The sequence below is a fragment of the Acipenser ruthenus genome, chromosome 1 (genome assembly GCF_902713425.1).
Source record: "Acipenser ruthenus chromosome 1, fAciRut3.2 maternal haplotype, whole genome shotgun sequence".
Lineage (NCBI taxonomy): Eukaryota > Metazoa > Chordata > Actinopteri > Acipenseriformes > Acipenseridae > Acipenser > Acipenser ruthenus.
Window position 1 is genome coordinate 69507473 of NC_081189.1, and position 18122 is coordinate 69525594.

An 18122-nucleotide genomic window follows, 5' to 3' on the forward strand; every position below is an offset into this window, starting at 1 on the left:
TGTTCTGGAGAACAATCATTCTCGTGCATGGGACTCATTAAAAATGAACTGAGAGCCACCATGAACCAGGATCACCTAAACAGCCTTGACATCATGTTCTAAGTAAGGTTTATTTAGAACAGAGGTGATTAGGAAATTGAAGTAACGTGCTATTTAGTTTTAAGATAGATTGTGGTATTGACCACTTACTAACATTTTAATATTCCTAACATTGTCTATTAAAAGGTTATTTTCATATACTGAACATCAAAAGAAATTTATCACTTATATTTGATAAAACTCACTAATGTGGTGGAAAAATGACAAACTCTGTTTTAGATCAGATGCAGTGACTTTTTATTGTGCTGATTAACAAGTGACATCATGAAGATGCTGCAAAATGATCTGTCGATCTTGGGCAGGTGTTGTGACTTTTGGTCTCCCAGTTCATGGCCTGTCATTGACAGAGTGTGTCTGGTTATATCGTCTCACAGGTTTGAAATTGCTGGCTGTGAGCACCCAAGATGGGGATCCACAGTATGCTGCCTTAGTCCAGCCTCTGCTCTCTTGACAGACGTGGCATGTTGTTTTTTTTTCTGTGATTTTTATTGCTTTTATTCAAGGTTGCAATTCAACAGCTGAAATCACTCCATATCCAGTGTCCAATCAACTGGATCACTAATTAGGCGATTAAGTGCATCTGCTTCAGTCATAGTCACTCAAGCATGTCACGGTCAAGGATGAATGATCGAGTGATTAAAAAGAAACCAAAAACATTGCATCAATGTCCATCATTCATATACCTTATATTTTTTCGGAAATAAATGTGTTATAATAGTGATAAGTTTCTTTTGATGCTCTGTATATTTCCTTCAACATTGTCTTTTACATTGTTATAACAGTATTAATTGTGTGTGGGGGGGTGCTGTTCTGGTTCCTTGTCCAGGGGCCCATGATACCAAAATCCAGCCCTGCCGATGTGTGTTGAGCTTTGATTCTGCATTCCATGTGCAGGTTACATTTGAGTGTAGACTCGTCTGAGGAATATTGGTATGTACTGTACACCTATGATAGCTGCTTGGCAGGGTATTGTTAACAGTCCATTGGCGTGTAGTATTCCAATTCTGCACATTTCTGCTATACTGGTAATGAGTGCGCAAGTGGTTTTGAGAGGCACAAACACATTTGTGAATTGAGCAAAAAACTGCTATTTTCCAGCTTTGTGCAACTGTTTTGTGCCGTGTTGGAAAATATACATTTTTGTGCAAAAGCACTAACTTTTGCGAGGCACAAATTTTGCGAGGGGATTGCGCATCGCTTCAAATATGTGGGCCTAAGCCTTATCTTTTGAAGGTCTAATGCCCTTCTAGAATGATACTGTGTATCCGAGACAGTCTTTTAATTCTTTCACTTTTAAACTCTACAGTTTCCCTGTAAATAAATATTTCTGTTTATTGCTGCAGTAAAACTTAAATAAATGCAACACTGTTATGTTTTAGTTTTAAATGTAACTCTGTCTAACAGTTGCTTTTTCTTTTGTAACACAAAAGCCTCCATATTTTTGGCTCACAAACGTCATCCCAATTAAAGTCACTACCTTCCTGATAAGAGCTTATACTGTAGACAACTCTTCTAATTTAAATTAAATGCTCGCTTCAGGCTGTCAAGTTTTCATTAGTTTCTATAATATAATGAAGAGAACTGGCATTACACCATATACTCCCTTAGTTTGTTACCAAAAGGTATTTAATTAGTTAATTTTTTTAAAAGATTGCTCATTATAGAAAGGCCTTGGATTCAAAACTGCTGATTACCAGCAAGTCCCGCGTCAGCACAGGCTTGCTACGAGCGGGTAAAGGTAACCAAATTATTTATTTTCCTTCAGTAGGTCCACTGTGTACTAAAAGTTATTAAATCCAGTTTACACTTTATTGTCTTATATTCAAACATACCACTTCCTCTGTTATAATAAAACATTTACACTTATATTCTGTTTGAATTATTCTAGAATACCTGTTTAGCTTAAACACTACTTTCAGATCAAGCTACTTCTTTTCTAAATAAGAAACTTGACTGTGAATCCATTAAACTATAGGCTTGTTAATATTGAGAAATACAGCAGCATTATTAAGACTTCTGTTGTTATTACTATGGTTATTACACTAAAGCCCCAAACAGGCAAAAACACTTGTTAGTTGAAATATGATGTTTCTGTTTAACTCAAACATATTATTTCTCTTCAGACAGTTTATTTCATTCTGTTCCTTATTAGATCAAAATACTTTTTAAAACCTCTGTGCTTAGTTTCAATAACACCAAATAGGTATAACATAGCTTTTTTAGTTTTAACCCTTTGCGGTCCTATGTCGGACCTGGTCCGACATTGCAATTATTCCTATAAGGTCCAATGTCGGACTCTGTCCGACATCATCAAAAAGACGCAAAAAGGGGTTTTTAGTCGTTTTTTCTCCGGAAAAAAGCAGAGAAAACCATTCAATGGCCGAGTGGGAGCGACAGGAGCCAAGACAAGTCGAAAAAAATAAATAAAAAGGGCGTATCTCATCATGAATAGTCATACTTGCCCCTGGCATCTGATAATGGAGGCCACAAGGAAACAAGCTGGCTGTGACTGCATCGGCGCTCAGAGAATATCACGGACATTTGCAGAGCTTTTTTCAGATGTTATAGTAATAAAATAATGACTTGGATCGCATTATTGAGGCGTTTGGTGATAAAACGAGTGATCAGGAGATGATTGATCGGTATGTATGACTATTATTATTATTATTTATTTCTTAGCACATGTGAAAGCTATAGCGAACGAAAGGGTGGGGCGGGGCTGGAGATGCCTAGTGAGTGCTTTGTTGATATGCAGGGCCTTTTAAACCTGTTTGATTGTGGAAAAAAAATACTTTTAAACAGCGTGTCTAAAATTAACTGCGTGTGTGAAAATAAATTGGACCTGACGCGCACTTAATAAATTGACCGCAAAGGGTTAAACATTTGTTCTGTCTAGAAAGGGTTATTTTTTCTTTTTGTCAATTTTCAATACCTAGCCTCTGTGTTTAGTTCCCCCAGATGCCTGCTTTTACCAAGGTTACAGGTTTCCGCATGCAATAGTCTTTATTAATTTAAAGATAGGGGAAGACCCTATTTTTAAGTCTGACCAGCTTCCAAGAGTTTAACACTCTAATAACAAAGGCAAACAGGCAAGCTTTTTTCCTAACATTAACACTTGTTCAGTTTTCTTAAGGTGCTTTCACACAGAGGAGTTATGACGGTTCAGAACCGCCATTGTAGCGGCTTATAGGTCTGTGTGAATTGCTTATACCGCCACAGAACCGTCATATTTTATGCCGTCTCTGAACCACCTCACAAGGTAGTTCAGAGACGGCACTGAACCATCATAACTGCCTGTGTGAAAGGCTATACCGCCACTGAAGTGCTATAGTGGGTGTGGTTTCAAAGTGAACATGCCACGTCACTATAGCGTAGTGATTAATTTGTGCCTGAGCTTGAGTCAGTGCCGGTACCTATAGTTAAAAATCTCATAAAATGCTTTCTTTTTAAAATCTCAACACAATTGCATTAAGTCTGCAAGTTCTTGCGTGCGCGTTAGAGAGACAGTCCGCTGCCACGTTTGTAGCCTACTTTAAATTACTTTATAATTTCAGCTTGAGTGCCTTTAAGTAAGATGACACTGGCTGCAACTCTATACTCGTTTTTTATACACAAATAAGCTTACTTGATTTGAAAAAAGTCATGAACGATACAAGCAACTTCTTACACTACTTGGTTTGATTAAATGAGTAGTAAACAACAAAATATGAAAGCTCAACATTAATTTCAACAAAGAACAACGGCAACTTTTTAATGAAAAAAAATATTGTAGCCTAATTCAATAGGAACATTAGCCTGCTATATTATATTAAACCAAAACAATAAAAATAATAACAATCTGGTTGTCTTGCCTTTTTCAATGAATATAATTTAATTAATAGAGAACAAACATACTAAGTTAACAACTACCTAGCCTAAGTTTAATTAATAGTTTTTGTAATCTACCAGCAGCTTCTGTTGCTTACACATCGCTGATAATAGTGCAAACCGTGGGTCAAACCAATGTTCATGTTGGGGTGCGTTTTTTTGTCAATATCGTCCTTCTGGACTTTTTTTGTTTTTAATGTAGAATACGTGATTGTAAACACCTAACACAAGTACGTACAATACTTTTTCAAATAAATGTGTTATGATTTTGAATATGCGCTTCTTAGGGTCGGTATTATTGTCATTGCTTGCGTCCTGGCACCTCCTTCTTTACAAATTAAAAACTGCGTGCATGTGTTAGGTCTTGTCTGTTGTTGCCACGAGAACAATCTGTTGATTGACAGGTTTGAAAGTTGTACTCGCGCGATCTCTTTGGCTGTGTGAAAGGGTTATGACGATATTACACCGGCATAGATTGCGCAATTTCATGCTGTGTGAAAGGGTATTTTACACACTCGTTAAAATGTTTCAGAGACAGCACAGTAGCTGCATTTCTGTGTGAAAATGGTGTTAGTTCAAATCCCTGTAACCTGTTCATAATTTGCTGCAATACTATTTATGCTGGTTTTATATTCTTTAAAATCCATTACAGTCATTACAATATTTGTTGCAGTTTCAAAAATGTTCAATTTTTATCTCAAAGATCAGCCTGCTTCCAGTAGCTGTGACAGTCTTGGATCAGTTTCTGCTCTCAGTGAGTCTGTCAAAACCACCACAGGTGTGGGTGACAGTCTTTAAAAGCCTGATACCTGCAAAAACTGAAATCTTGTTAGCTGGGTTCCCATCTCTACATTCTCATTCACATAATCAGTGGGAAAGCTTCAAATAAATTAAACTGTTTCTATCAAAGAGCCATCCATCTATGCTGCATACAGCTTTCACTCAAAAAAGGTGCTCACACCTTGTACAAGTTTGGACTGGAGTAAAAACAGAATTTGAAAATAGAAGATCTGAAAGTATATGTCTGGGAAACTATATAAGCAACTATATAATTATTTTAGTTACCAGCTTGTGAAGTGTTTCATTGAACCTCGAGAGTGATCATGCAGACCTCCAATCAGTGCATTTCCCAGTACAACATGCCAAAAACAAGCTTCTAGCAATTTGAAGAGAAAACTGGGATGATAATGCAACAGCATGGGCAGTGCTGCTTGTCTTCTGTGATGTAAAATGAAAAGGGACTCATCAGCTCAATCAGTTGTCTTCACTTGGAGATTACACTTATGAGTCTGCATACTGTTTCAAATGCTAAAAACGATAATTATATATAATGTTGGCTAATTATTTCAGTTAATTTATTAGATTTTTAACATTGACCAATTTAACTTAACTATACAATCATCAGGAACATGTCGTGTGTGGTAGCCTTTGTAATGCTGCTTATATAATTTAAAAAATGCTGTTTAATTAATTTTATTTAAGCTGATCACAATGTCTATTCTGTTTACTGCTTAAGTTCACAATATACACATTCAGCTTTGGGACAGACTGAAGATTGGTTTGCTTGTGGTTCCATTTATTCTGCAATGATTAGCAAACATAAAATATCTTCAATCAGCTATAAAACTAGCAGTGCTTGAAATATATTCAGATTGCTTGGTATATTCGGAAGGTTGGTAATGAGAATGTACAGTACTGTTGCTATACTTAAAAACTGAACGCAAATTTTGCTGATTAATGCTGTTTAATAATGCAAAATGCACAGGGAATATTAAACTCATTTTGTTGAGATATGTACTGTGCTGGATATTTAGCATGGACTACACTATTATGTTGTAATTATGAAGATTGTATTTAAAAAAAAAACACAGACTGGTAAAATATTATATATATATATATATATATATATATATATATATATATATATATATATATATATATATATATATATATATATATAAAATGTAAAGATTTTTTTTAAGCCTGGTCTTTCTAATAATTTTAAATTAGTAAATGAAAGGTTTGTACTTAATTACTAGAATCTTGTGTTCCGGTTTCTGCAATCATTACCTTACACTAACATCACAATCATAGAATTGCGAAAGAGGAGACAAGGAGACACAGTCTACTTCTATTTAACATACAGTATGTCCTTGAAAATAAATAGGCGCTATGTTCAACTGTGTAACTTATTTGTACAACATTTGAACAGAGGTCAAATGCCAAAGATTTACCACAGTCTTTGTATGTTACATATTTTACCTGTGCAAAAATGACCTACTAAGTTTGTGCAATACAGGGCATGAAGGGCAAAGCATCATTTTGGTATACTGTGCTTTGCTTTGCGTAGCTGCAGAAAATAATTTCTGGTTAACATACCTGAAACATACTGAAAATCAGTACAGATTCAGGACACAGCACTTTGTTCTACAGTCATATTTTGCAAAAGAAGAACAAATTATTTTCTTGAGATTTTTTTTTTTTTAATATTCAATTTTTGCCACTCTTTTATCTACTATGGTACACAGAGTCCTAGCCCAATGTGGGTCAGGTACAAATATATTGTATGTGATGTTTCTTGGTAAATGAAGAATTCCCCAAATAGGAACTAGCTTTTGGCACTCCATCCGTTACATTTAACAGCCAGGCAAGAAAAGACATGCTTTATTTGCTCTTTGTGTATTGTCAAATGTGACAAACAATGACTAAATATTGTCTCTGCCAGGAGCTTTTATCATGTATGTAATAACAACTTGTAATAAGTGTAAATAATAAATGGCTAACATCTTATGGGGCTCAGCGGCACTACTAAACAATTTAAGGTGCCTGCTGATGGGAGCTTCTGATTCAGGAATTCCCCCTGGCTTCTCAGTAGAGTTTTGGCCTGACAATAAACAACAGTTTAATACTTTATCTAATCCCAGCCAGGAGGTTAGTCCAACAGCAAGCTTTTGCAGATGTTCACATCCAATAATCTATCCATAATTGATGAAACAGGGAGGTCAGATGTAATGGCTGCTGCTATTCCAGCAACAAATAAATGGTTATTGACAAAACAAGCCAGTGTGGTGCTGAATGCTGAGCAATGACAAGCACGAAGCAGTGCAGGGATAGAAGTAGCGATGAGACCACAGCCCAATAAGCTCAAGATTTCCTGAATGTGATGTGTGCCATCGGGGCCCAAATGACATGTCAGCAGACAGGGAAATTGTTACTAGCAAACGAGACCCCTTAAGTGCACAAATGATGAAGGAATAAGAGACAGAAACGAGGAGGGTGAAGATATCTAAACTGGTAAGTGCAAATGCATGAACTGTTCTGAGTACTGTGGGCCAGCTGTCTGGTTTACTTTTATCTCATGCCTGTGTCAGCTATAATATACCTGGTTGTCAAATTGCAGTATCCTCCTAAGACGTCTGTATCATACTGTATGCATGTGCATGCCTCAGTGTCTACAAGTTCTTATAACTAGAATTCCATGAGTGGTCGGCCGCACACTTTATAATACCTTTATTCTTGCACATCAAAGCTTCTGTCTTCTCCTTTGCACTTGGAAATGTACATAGATTTAAAATAAAGCCATGCAGAATTTGCACAACCAGATAAACACTTAGCATTTGTGAGATATCACAAGAAAGAATGTTTAAATCTTAATAGAATTAAAAACTACAGTGAGAAAAAAACTTAATAGAACACAAATAATTATTTAATATCATCAGTTAAATCAATCTCTTAAGTTAGCATTTTAATTACTTTATTATTTTATCAATAATATTACAATGTATTTTGTTGCCAATAACATTTTAATTTGAATATTTAAACAAATCTGATATTTGATCATCAACATCAGATTTAGTTTTACTTTGTTTAAGCAACAGTGTCAGTGCTGGATTAGTTGACTCTACAAAATCAAAACATGGTAGTTCTTACAATCAGCCTGTTCCTGATGATAATTGTATTCAAAGACAATGTACCTAACAGATATATATATATTTTAAATGCCATACTACCTTATGTAGCTTGATGCATTATTACAAAATATACCAAAGTCTCATCGTGTCCTGTACTCTCAGATCAACCAGAATTTAGGCGTTATTTTTCAAAAAAGTAGCTAGGGATTGTTATGAGCATTCTGTTTAAAAAAAATGATTAATTCCATGGTTTGAAGGGGTAGAAAACAATAATAACAATTTAAAACACTGTAAAATTCAGAAAGACTAAAAAATAATATATAGCAGCTATTTGTATCAGATTTTAATACAATGTGATTATGTTATTTCAGTATTAATAGAATTATATTTCCTACATTTATGACTATTTCTACATGTTTGAAATGCATAAAACGTTTAAACTTTGCTTAAAATCAAGGATGTCGTTTTAAGAGGTTTCTCACCATACTAACAGTCATGTACAATGTTATCTAAGAAAACATTTTATAGCAGTTACCCTTTTAGAAGAAGATCAAGCCAAATAGCAGTTTGATACTGATCCCACACAGTAAACCAGGTCCTGAGCATCAATAAATGTCAAGGTAAAAAATGTAACAGGAGTGAAAAAAAACTGATGACTGATCAATCAATCAAAGGGTCAATAAATGCATGCAAATATATCTCATATCTTTCTATCCAACTCCATAATTTCATCTTCATGTATCTACTGAGAACACTGTAAATCTAGCAATACCTACAAGATATCAACAGAGCGCTAACTAACCAAATGCATATAATTTTCCATACCGATGGATTTTAAATATTCATTTTTATAAAAAAAAACAAAAAAAAAAACAATAGATAATGTAAATAATATAATTGAGAGAATATGTTGTAATTTATTTAGCTTATCACAAAATACACACATCAAACACTCATCTAAGATTTAATCGAAGATAAAGTAAATTCTTTCATGAATTCTAAATTAATTTATTTTGGATAATAAGATTACAAGACATATGAACTGATACATTATTAGATCGATGAAACAGTTTAGATTCATTCTTTTTTTTTTACATACAATGTCACACAAACTGAAGACTGACAACTATAAATGCTAAACTGCTAAATGATCAATTAATAATAATAATAATAATAATAATAATAATAATAATAATAATAATAATAATTTAAATGGGTTTTATCAGAAAGGTCTTTGATGCAGCAATTTTCTTTTGTAATAAACTCACAATGTGGCAAACATGTCCTTTTCAACCACATTTCAGTGAACAGCAGAAAAATAAAGTAGTGAAGACATTTTTCATAAAAAATAAATCTTATGAAATGTTCCTATTGAAATAAATCAAAAGGAATGTTTTACTTGTAATGTTTTCTACATTGGTATGGTGAATCATAGCTTTATCGTCCTTTTTTTCAGAGGTATTATTTTTACCTCTTAATTACTGCATAAGATCATAAATCTTTCAAACATATGCTTACCCGCTTTGTCATTAGGGTTCAGAACTAAGAGAAACAAGTTAATATGCATATTAATAGGAAATGCCAGTGTGGTGACAGCAGGAGGAAATGGCACTCTTTAACAGCAGCTGCTCCTTAGATCCCCTCTAAGGAGACTGCCTGAGGTGGGCCACAGCACAAAGGGATAAAGGAGATGAAAACTCTGATGGAAAACAGGCAAACAACCACCAAGACCCTTGAGTCCAGACCCCAGGAGTCACAACTGTGTGTCAGGACCTCTTTAGCATTCTCCGAGGCAGCAGACAAACTGCACATTACCACGAGGCACAGGGACTTCTAATGGTTAAGAGTTTGCAAGCTATGTGTAATGACAAATGGAAGTCCTATGGGAGGGGAGGCTGTGATTGCGGCCCTGCATGCATCTGAGCTCTGGTTAGATGAAGGGACCATTAAAATGACAATGTAAATGAAAATCTTAGGCAATAATTCTTAAAAAGGGGGCACTTGCAGATCCCTATTGCATGGCATAGAGAGACATCATTGAGACTCCACTTAGGTTTGACCTTAATTGAGTTTATGGAGTGCAAACCACCACTTAGAAACATGATAATGATAATGAAAAATGATATCATTTATTCAGCATGCCCCAAATGAAACTTAATTGCTCCATGTCTTTCAAAAGAATAATATTTAATGTATTGACAACACATCCTAATACAATAGATCATAGAGTTTACATGGTCAAACAATCTATTAGTGCTTTAATTCCTCATCAAAAAGAGTATTACAATTACCAGTGTGGGCCAAACAATAAAGTTTTTTTTTTTGTTTGTTCTCCCAGCTACAGACTAATTGAACTGAGATCTATATTACAGAACCACTAAAAAAAAAAATCATTGATGAAAAATCACATTTGAAATTAATCAATGTGGAGAGCTAGTCAAAGGTTAAGCACAGTGGGTGGCTAAGTATTTTTGGTAGAATACATGCCCTATTTCTAAGCAGAATAACTATTACTTGCTTTTCTGGAACAGTGGGCTTATTTAGCCACTGTGCTCTTATGATAAGGTGTGATTATTTAAATAAGGTCAAAAAATGATGTTATAATCAAACTTTCTGTGTGTATATATAGTTTGAGAAAAAGGAAAACTGCTGTGTACCAAAATGATCAATAAGAAAAAAAAAAAAGAAAAGGATATTTCAGGTATTTAAAAAGGTAGAATAATTGATTACAAATCAATTATCAGGACGTTTCGGACTACAGTCCGGCTGAATACAAAAAAACAGTCATATATATATATATATATATATATATATATATATATATATATTCCCTTTACAGTTAAATGTAGTGCAACTTTATCATGTATGCCATTTGAACTAGGCTATGTAAAATATAACATTGATATATTAGTATATTAATTTTTAGAACAATATTTTTTTAAACGTGGTATTTCCGTGTAATTGTTTATAAAGATTGAATTTAAATATCTCAGACAAGTAGGATATGTCTCATGTTTAATTTATTAATCTAACCCCCCCCCCAAAAAAAAAAAAAATGTAAAGAAAATAAATTATAAATAATTTGAATTAGTCTTTCAGAGTACAAACTAAAAAAGTAACCAATTAATCATTAATTTTGTTTGTACTGCACTGAAAATTCAGGGTACAGTACATGTTAAAGCTGTTTAGTAAGCTTTGCCTCCAGTGTAGGGTTATGAAGAGGACTGTCGTCTCTAACACAAAATAATTACATAACTAAAATGTTATACAAACAATCAACACATACATAACATGAAAGTTGTAAGTACTTACAGTAGTAGCTGTTTCTGGATCTCCGCATCTGTGATAGGCCAGTCCAACACAATATGCCGCTTCGCCTTCTATTTTTTTGTCACCCACTACAAATAAAAAGGTGGTACAAAAAATATAAAAAGTACTTAAATGTGCATTTTCAATGTGAATGACAACCACGGTCTACTTATTTTGCACCCCCCTAGTTTTATTAATATATTTTCAGTGGCAGATTTAACCACAGTGCACTGCGGCCATTCCCTCGGGGGGGGCTCTGTTCCATGCAAGCACTTTTCCTCAGGTTTACTGCTCTGACTTTTATTTCACCAGGCAGTCACATAGACTTTGTGGGCTCTTAGAATAACTTGCCCCAGGCCATCCCAAAATCTTAAATCAGCCACTGTATATGTTTTATTCCAGTGGTTACAGATCATTTATGTTATAAAAATGAAAGAGAATGTGTTCATTGGGACTTCAGGAACTAGAAAACTAGTTCATTACCCAGTTGCTTTGTACCAAACGTCTATATATATATCTCAGTTTTCTTTTTATAATATCAGTCATATCTGTCTCTACAAAAGCAGTACATGTAGAATTAAGGGTGTAATTCAGACGTATCATTTTAAAGTTATTTATTATTTGTAAATGATAGATTATCTCAATGTACTAAAGATCTTTATGTTCTCATAATTTCTAAAGATAAATGATTATCCTAACTTTTTAAAAGGCCATTTAGCATTCCTGTCATTATGACTGACTGGTGCTTGCCACTTCTTCTGTCATCTGTTCACTTATAAGTAGTGACAAAACAAACCTAGACCAAAGAAAGGTAGTGACGTCATGAATCAGGCTCAGCATTCTACAACACTAATAAGGGAAACTGTTGTCTTTAACCTCCCAAATGTGTTGGAAGTCACGCTCAGGCATCTAAACAAGATTCATTCTCTGCAGCCTGGCTTTCAAGCAACTAATGGAAACTACTGCATCAGCTCGACGTAAAGAGAAAGAAAGGCACTTCTGTTTTATGGTCAGATTTGCAGGTATATTGACTGCATTTGTCTTCGGAATTCAGGGAGTATAATCAGCAAGCCAAGCATATGATGATTTTTAGTTTTTCTCCTGGGAAAACATGGGCCAGCACATTAAAGAAAGGGGTCTGAGAGTGTTATTTTCCACCCACCTTCTTTTGCCATTTCAAAGGCTTTTATTAGAGTTTTGATGGCCTGCTCGTGTTTTTTATTTTCAAGCATTTTGTCTGCGAGTAATGTGTAAATCCTCCAGAGACTCTCACAGCCCCATGAGTTGTGAGTGCGCCCTGCCTTATCCTTCCATGCCAGCCCCAGTGTCAGATGATGGAATACTTCATAATGTTCGGCTGCTTTCTCCAGCTGACCTGCAATACACATGTTGTTTGACATTTAACATTACCATATTCTTTTATTACATTTAAGTACTTACATTTTAATCACTTGTCAGTTCAGAATACTTTTGTTATGGTTGTTTATAGTGACGCTGTGGTTCAATTACAAATGGGTAGCAACACTCTAACCCCTCACTGAATAGAGTGAGCAGTGCTTGCAGGGTTCTGGGTCTGTAAAAGAAGGGCAATGACAAGGGCAGTGTCCTTTATACTGTATGCTTTATCTACATTCATTTATAATACTCGTAACATGCAAATGCTTGAAGACATTGGATGCAGCATGGAACAACACTGTTGAATTGAAGTTTCATGATATCCTTTCTGATTAAGTAAAAAAAGACACATCTTATTAATATATAAATAATCAAGAATGTCCTTGCTTATACTGACATGAACATAGGGTTTTCTATATAATGCTTGGCTATCAATATTAATGCCTAAGGTTAAAAATTAAACAGATTTAAGGCCCAATGTCAGTTCCGTAGCTGTAACATTTTAAACATATTAAAGTACATTTTGTGTCATACTGTAAAACTTGACAGAAAACAAGTTTTAGTCTTCGTTCTAAAAAAAAAAAAAAATCTTAAAAAGATAGAAGATAGTCAAAATCATGTACAGGGGTGTACATTAAGTACAAAGTCCTATTATGTATTTCTAAAATTAACCTCAAAGAGTGAAACTCTAATTGATGAAGAATATTTAGAAAAAAAGCTGTCCACAAAGTATCTGAATACTAAATTGACATGTTCAAGACAAACACATTGTCAGAGATACGGACTGAATGAGCGGATGCAAACCGAGAACTGCAGACTGAATTTAACTTGCATTGCAGCATTATTTAATCTATTTGCATCATGTCTTTGTGTAGATGTAATCTGTGAGCGGGCTCTTGTGTCATGTCAGAAGAAGAAAACCTTTATTTTACCTTTCCAAGAGCTATATAAACATTGAAATGCACATGTTAAATAAAATATTATATATATATATATATATTTCTAATGCTTAAAAAAGTGCAAATGCACAGCTGCCACTACAGAAGCAACATAAATGTAATTCTCTCTGTCCCTATTTTGATGCACATTTTTGAATCCATGAATATTTTATGAAATGGCCCAAACCGAAGCCATATAACATTCCTGCATTACTGATGCCTGCGCCCGTAAGCTATGAACATTAGAGGCATGATTGAGTGCATTAAAATGAACTCATTCAGCAGTGCATTGATTACTTGATGGAAAAATAGTTACTCCACTTAGACAAAATACCAGAAGATTCTGCATTTTTGCATATGAGAAAATGTAGCAATATTTGGTCAACCTGAAAATGCATGTTTTTCTTTTCTGGTACCTTTTAAATGATGTGTACATTTAGCCCTGACATTAATTAGGTGGGATGTTAATTAGTTCCAGAGATTGCTTCAGGTATTGTTCGGGTAATTTGAAATGTCAGAATCTGCAGGATGCACTGACTGACCTGCTCTTGCTCTACACCTCAGCAATATTGGGAGAAGCTAATTGTTTCACTTCTTCTAGTGTGTAGATTGTTGCTGGTAGAAATAAAAAGAAAATGAATAATAATTGGAAACATTAATGAGAAATATCTGTTAGACACAAATGACTGTCACTACAACAGAAGTTGAAGAATAAATCAATTTTTAAAAGTAAATATTATTATCAAAGAGAGTAGGAATACATTATGAATTATACTTTCAAAGCTAACTGACATTTTGCCCCTTTAAAGTTATATTGAGCTGACTCAGTTTCTTAATTAAACTTGGAAAAGCATTAATTGTGAAACAAGATCACTTTTGATTTTTCTCCCATAACTTGAATGAGATAATGTAAAAAACAAACCCAAAAAACGGCTACTTATTTTTAATTCAAACGGAACACAAAAATCAACTTCAGTTAAATTGCTTCACCCCGATTTAAAATCTTAATGACTCATTGCAAAAATGTTATAACCTGTTTTGCAAATAATAGTTTCCTCTTAATTAGGATTTAATTAAATCAATTTAACTTCACACACTGTTTGCCTTCGGTTAGAATAAAAAAGAAGGAGCTGCCTTTTTTTTTTTAAGAAATTATCGATGAAACAGAACCACAGTCTCAATCAAATTACAGGAGAAAAAAATAAAGCGAACTTGTTAATCAACACTTTTCCACTTTTAATTGAATGGAGTCGGCTCAAAAAAAGGGACATTCTGTGGTCAAAAATAAAAAACGAAAACAAAAAACGAAGAGCCCGAAGTATACAGAATCAAACCTGTGAAGGATCACAGTGGGCCTTAATTAGGTAATTTAACACAGGACAAAAAAAAAAAAAAAAGTGAATTTATATATATTATATATATATATATATATATATATATATATATATATATATATATATATATATATATATATATTTTGTGTCAGAGCGAAAGCCTGCCTGGGTGTTTGCTGGGGATTCACGGTGTGTGTGGTGTAATTTTGTAGTGCTTCTAGGGCTAAATGGGAAACACCTGGGTGCACTTGTATTATTGTTTAAGTGTTTGTAATTAATGTAATCTGCGTGTGTATAAAAGCCTGTCTTTGTCTGTGCTGGTGGCAAGTTATGAACTAGGAGTTTGGTGAAGTCTGTGTGAAGTCTGTGTGAAGTCAGTGAGCGAGCGAGTTACTGTAAGTACTGTGGGTACGGAGACAACTGTGTGCTGTATGTTTTCAACTGTTTGTTGGAAAGCCAGTACATTTTTTTTTTAATAATTATTTTTATTAATTTTCCAATTTTTCTCCCCAATTTTGGAATGTCCAATTATTATTCAACCTGACTCACCACTGCAACTCCCGAATTAACTTGGGAGAGACGAAGACGAGCACTAGCGTCCTCTGAAACGAGTGCCGTCAGCCGCCTGCTTTTTTCGCTCTGCAAGACCACTGTGCAGCCATATTCAGAACTTACGGCGTTGGAGGACCACACAGTTCCGAATTGCATACAAGCTCAACTTCAGGCGCCCGGCCAGCCCCAGGGGTCGCTGGTGTGCGGTGAGCCAAGGACTCCCTAGCCGACCTAACCTCTACCCCACCCGGGCAGCACTTGGCCAATTGTGCGCCGCCCCCTGGGAACTCCCGTCCAGTCAGCAGTGGCATAGCTTGGATTCGGACCGGCAATCTCCAAGCTATAGGGCGCATCCTGCATATTACTGAATTACAAATGGTACATTGAAATTTCGTTCTGTTTGATATTTTATTTTAAAACACTGAAACTCAAAATCAATTACTGTAAGGTGACACTGGTTTTATGTTGGGAAATATTTTTAAGAAAAATAAAAAACTGAAATATCTTGCTTGCATAAGTATTCAACCCCCACCATTAATATTTGGTAGAGCCACATTTCGCTGAAATAACAGCTTTAAGTCTTCTGGGGTAAGTATGTACCAGCTTTCCACACAGTGTCGGAGTGATTTTGGCTCATTCTTCTTGGCAGATTTGCTCCAGGTTGTTCAGGTTGGTTGGACAACGCTTGTGGACCGCAATTTTCAAATAGTGCCACAGACTCTCAATAGGATTGAGATCAGGACTTTGACTGGGCCACTGTAGGACATTCACCTTTTTGTTCTTGAGCCACTCCAATGTTGCTTTGGCCTTGTGCTTGGGATCATTGTCCTGCTGAAAGGTGAATTTCCTCCCAAGCTTCAGTTTTTTAGCGGACTGAAGCAGGTTCTCTTGCAGTATTTCCCTGTATTTTGCTCCATCCATTCTTCCTTCAATTTTAACAAGATGCCCAGTCCCTGCTGATGAGAAGCATCCCCACAGCATGATGCTGCCACCACCATACTTCACTGTAGGGATGGTGTGTCTTGAGGCATGGGCAGTGTTAGGTTTACGCCACACATAGCGCTTTGAGTTTTGGCCAAAAAGCTCTATCTTGGTCTCATCTGACCACAAAACCTTTTCCCACATCGCAGCTGGGTCACTCTCATGCTTTCTGGCAAACTCCAGACGTGCTTTCAGATGGTACTTTTTGAGTAACGGCTTCTTTCTTGCCACCCTCCCATATAGGCCAGTGTTATGCAGAGCTCTTGATATGGTTGACTGGTGCACCATTACTCCACTCCCAGCCACTGAACTCTGTAGCTCCTTCAAAGTGATTGTTGGCCTCGCTGTGGCTTCTCTCACAAGTCTCCTTCTTGTTTGAGCGCTGAATTTTGAGGGACAGCCTTTTCTTGGCAGTGCCTGGGTGGTGTGATGCAGCTTCCACTTCCTGATTATTGATCCAACTGTGCTCACTGGGATATCCAAACACTTGGATATTATTTTGTACCCTTTCCCTAATCTATGCATTTGTATTACTTTATCTCTAACTTCTTTAGAATGCTCTTTGGTCTTCATTTTCCTTCAGATTCACAGCCTGACCAATGATCCTTCAACAGTGGGGTTTTTATCCAGAAAATGTGACAGCAACTTTAATGGTTCACAGGTGGAGGCCAATGGTAAGGTAATTGTGTCCTCGTTGGGGCAATTTCTTTCATCGGTGTAAACTGGGAGCTTCCACAGCACAGGGGTTGAATACTTATGCAAGCAAGATATTTCAGTTTTTTATTTTTCTTAAAAATATTTCCCAACATAAAACCAATGTCACCTTACAATAATTGATTTTGAGTTTCAGTGTTTTAAAATAAAATATCAAACAGAATGAAATTTCAATGTACCATTTGTAATTCAGTAATATGAGAGAATTGGTCAGGGGTCTGAATACTTTTGCAAGGCACTGTATTTACAGACGTGCTCAAATTTGTTGGTACCCTTACAGCTCATTGAAATAATGCTTCATTCCTCCTGAAAAGTGATGAAATTAAAAGCTATTTTATCATGTATACTTGCATGCCTTTGGTATGTCATAGAATAAAGCAAAGAGGCTGTGAAAAGAGATGAATTATTGCTTATTCTACAAAGATATTCTAAAATGGCCTGGACACATTTGTTGGTACCCCTTAGAAAAGATAATAAATAATTGGATTATAGTGATATTTAAAACTAATTAGTTTCTTTAATTAGTATCACACATGTCTCCAATCTTGTAATCAGTCATTTAGCCTATTTAAATGGAGAAAAGTAGTCACTGTGCTGTTTGGTATCATTGTGTGCACCACACTGAACATGGACCAGAGAAAGCAAAAGAGAGAGTTGTCTGAGGAGATCAGAAAGAAAATAATAGGACAAGCATGGTAAAGGTAAAGGCTACAAGACCATCTCCAAGCAGCTTGATGTTCCTGTTACAACAGTTGCAAATATTATTAAGAAGTTTATTGTCCATGGAACTGTAGCCAACCTCCCTGGGCACGGCCGCAGGAGGAAAATCGACCCCAGATTGAACAGAAGGATAGTGCGAATGGTAGAAAAAGAACCAAGGATAACTGCCAAAGAGATACAAGCTGAACTCCAAGGTGAAGGTACGTCAGTTTCTGATCGCACCATCCGTCGCTTTTTGAGCGAAAGTGGGCTCCATGGAAGAAGACCCAGGAGGACTCCACTTTTGAAAGAAAAACATAAAA

General features: G+C 35.6%; 1 protein-coding gene across 2 annotated transcripts in view; it reads right to left on the reverse strand.

Annotated features, from left to right (window-relative positions):
* The window catches only part of ttc29 (tetratricopeptide repeat domain 29), an 84912-nt gene that overhangs the window by 42718 nt on the left and 24072 nt on the right, over positions 1–18122 (reverse strand). For both annotated transcript variants that reach the window (XM_059028650.1, XM_034921114.2), the window contains exons 6-7: positions 12349–12561; positions 11190–11275 (exon numbers count right to left, since the gene is read on the reverse strand). In XM_059028650.1, coding sequence (XP_058884633.1) covers positions 11190–11275; positions 12349–12561 — 299 coding nt within the window. The remainder of the gene's footprint in view (positions 1–11189; positions 11276–12348; positions 12562–18122) is intronic.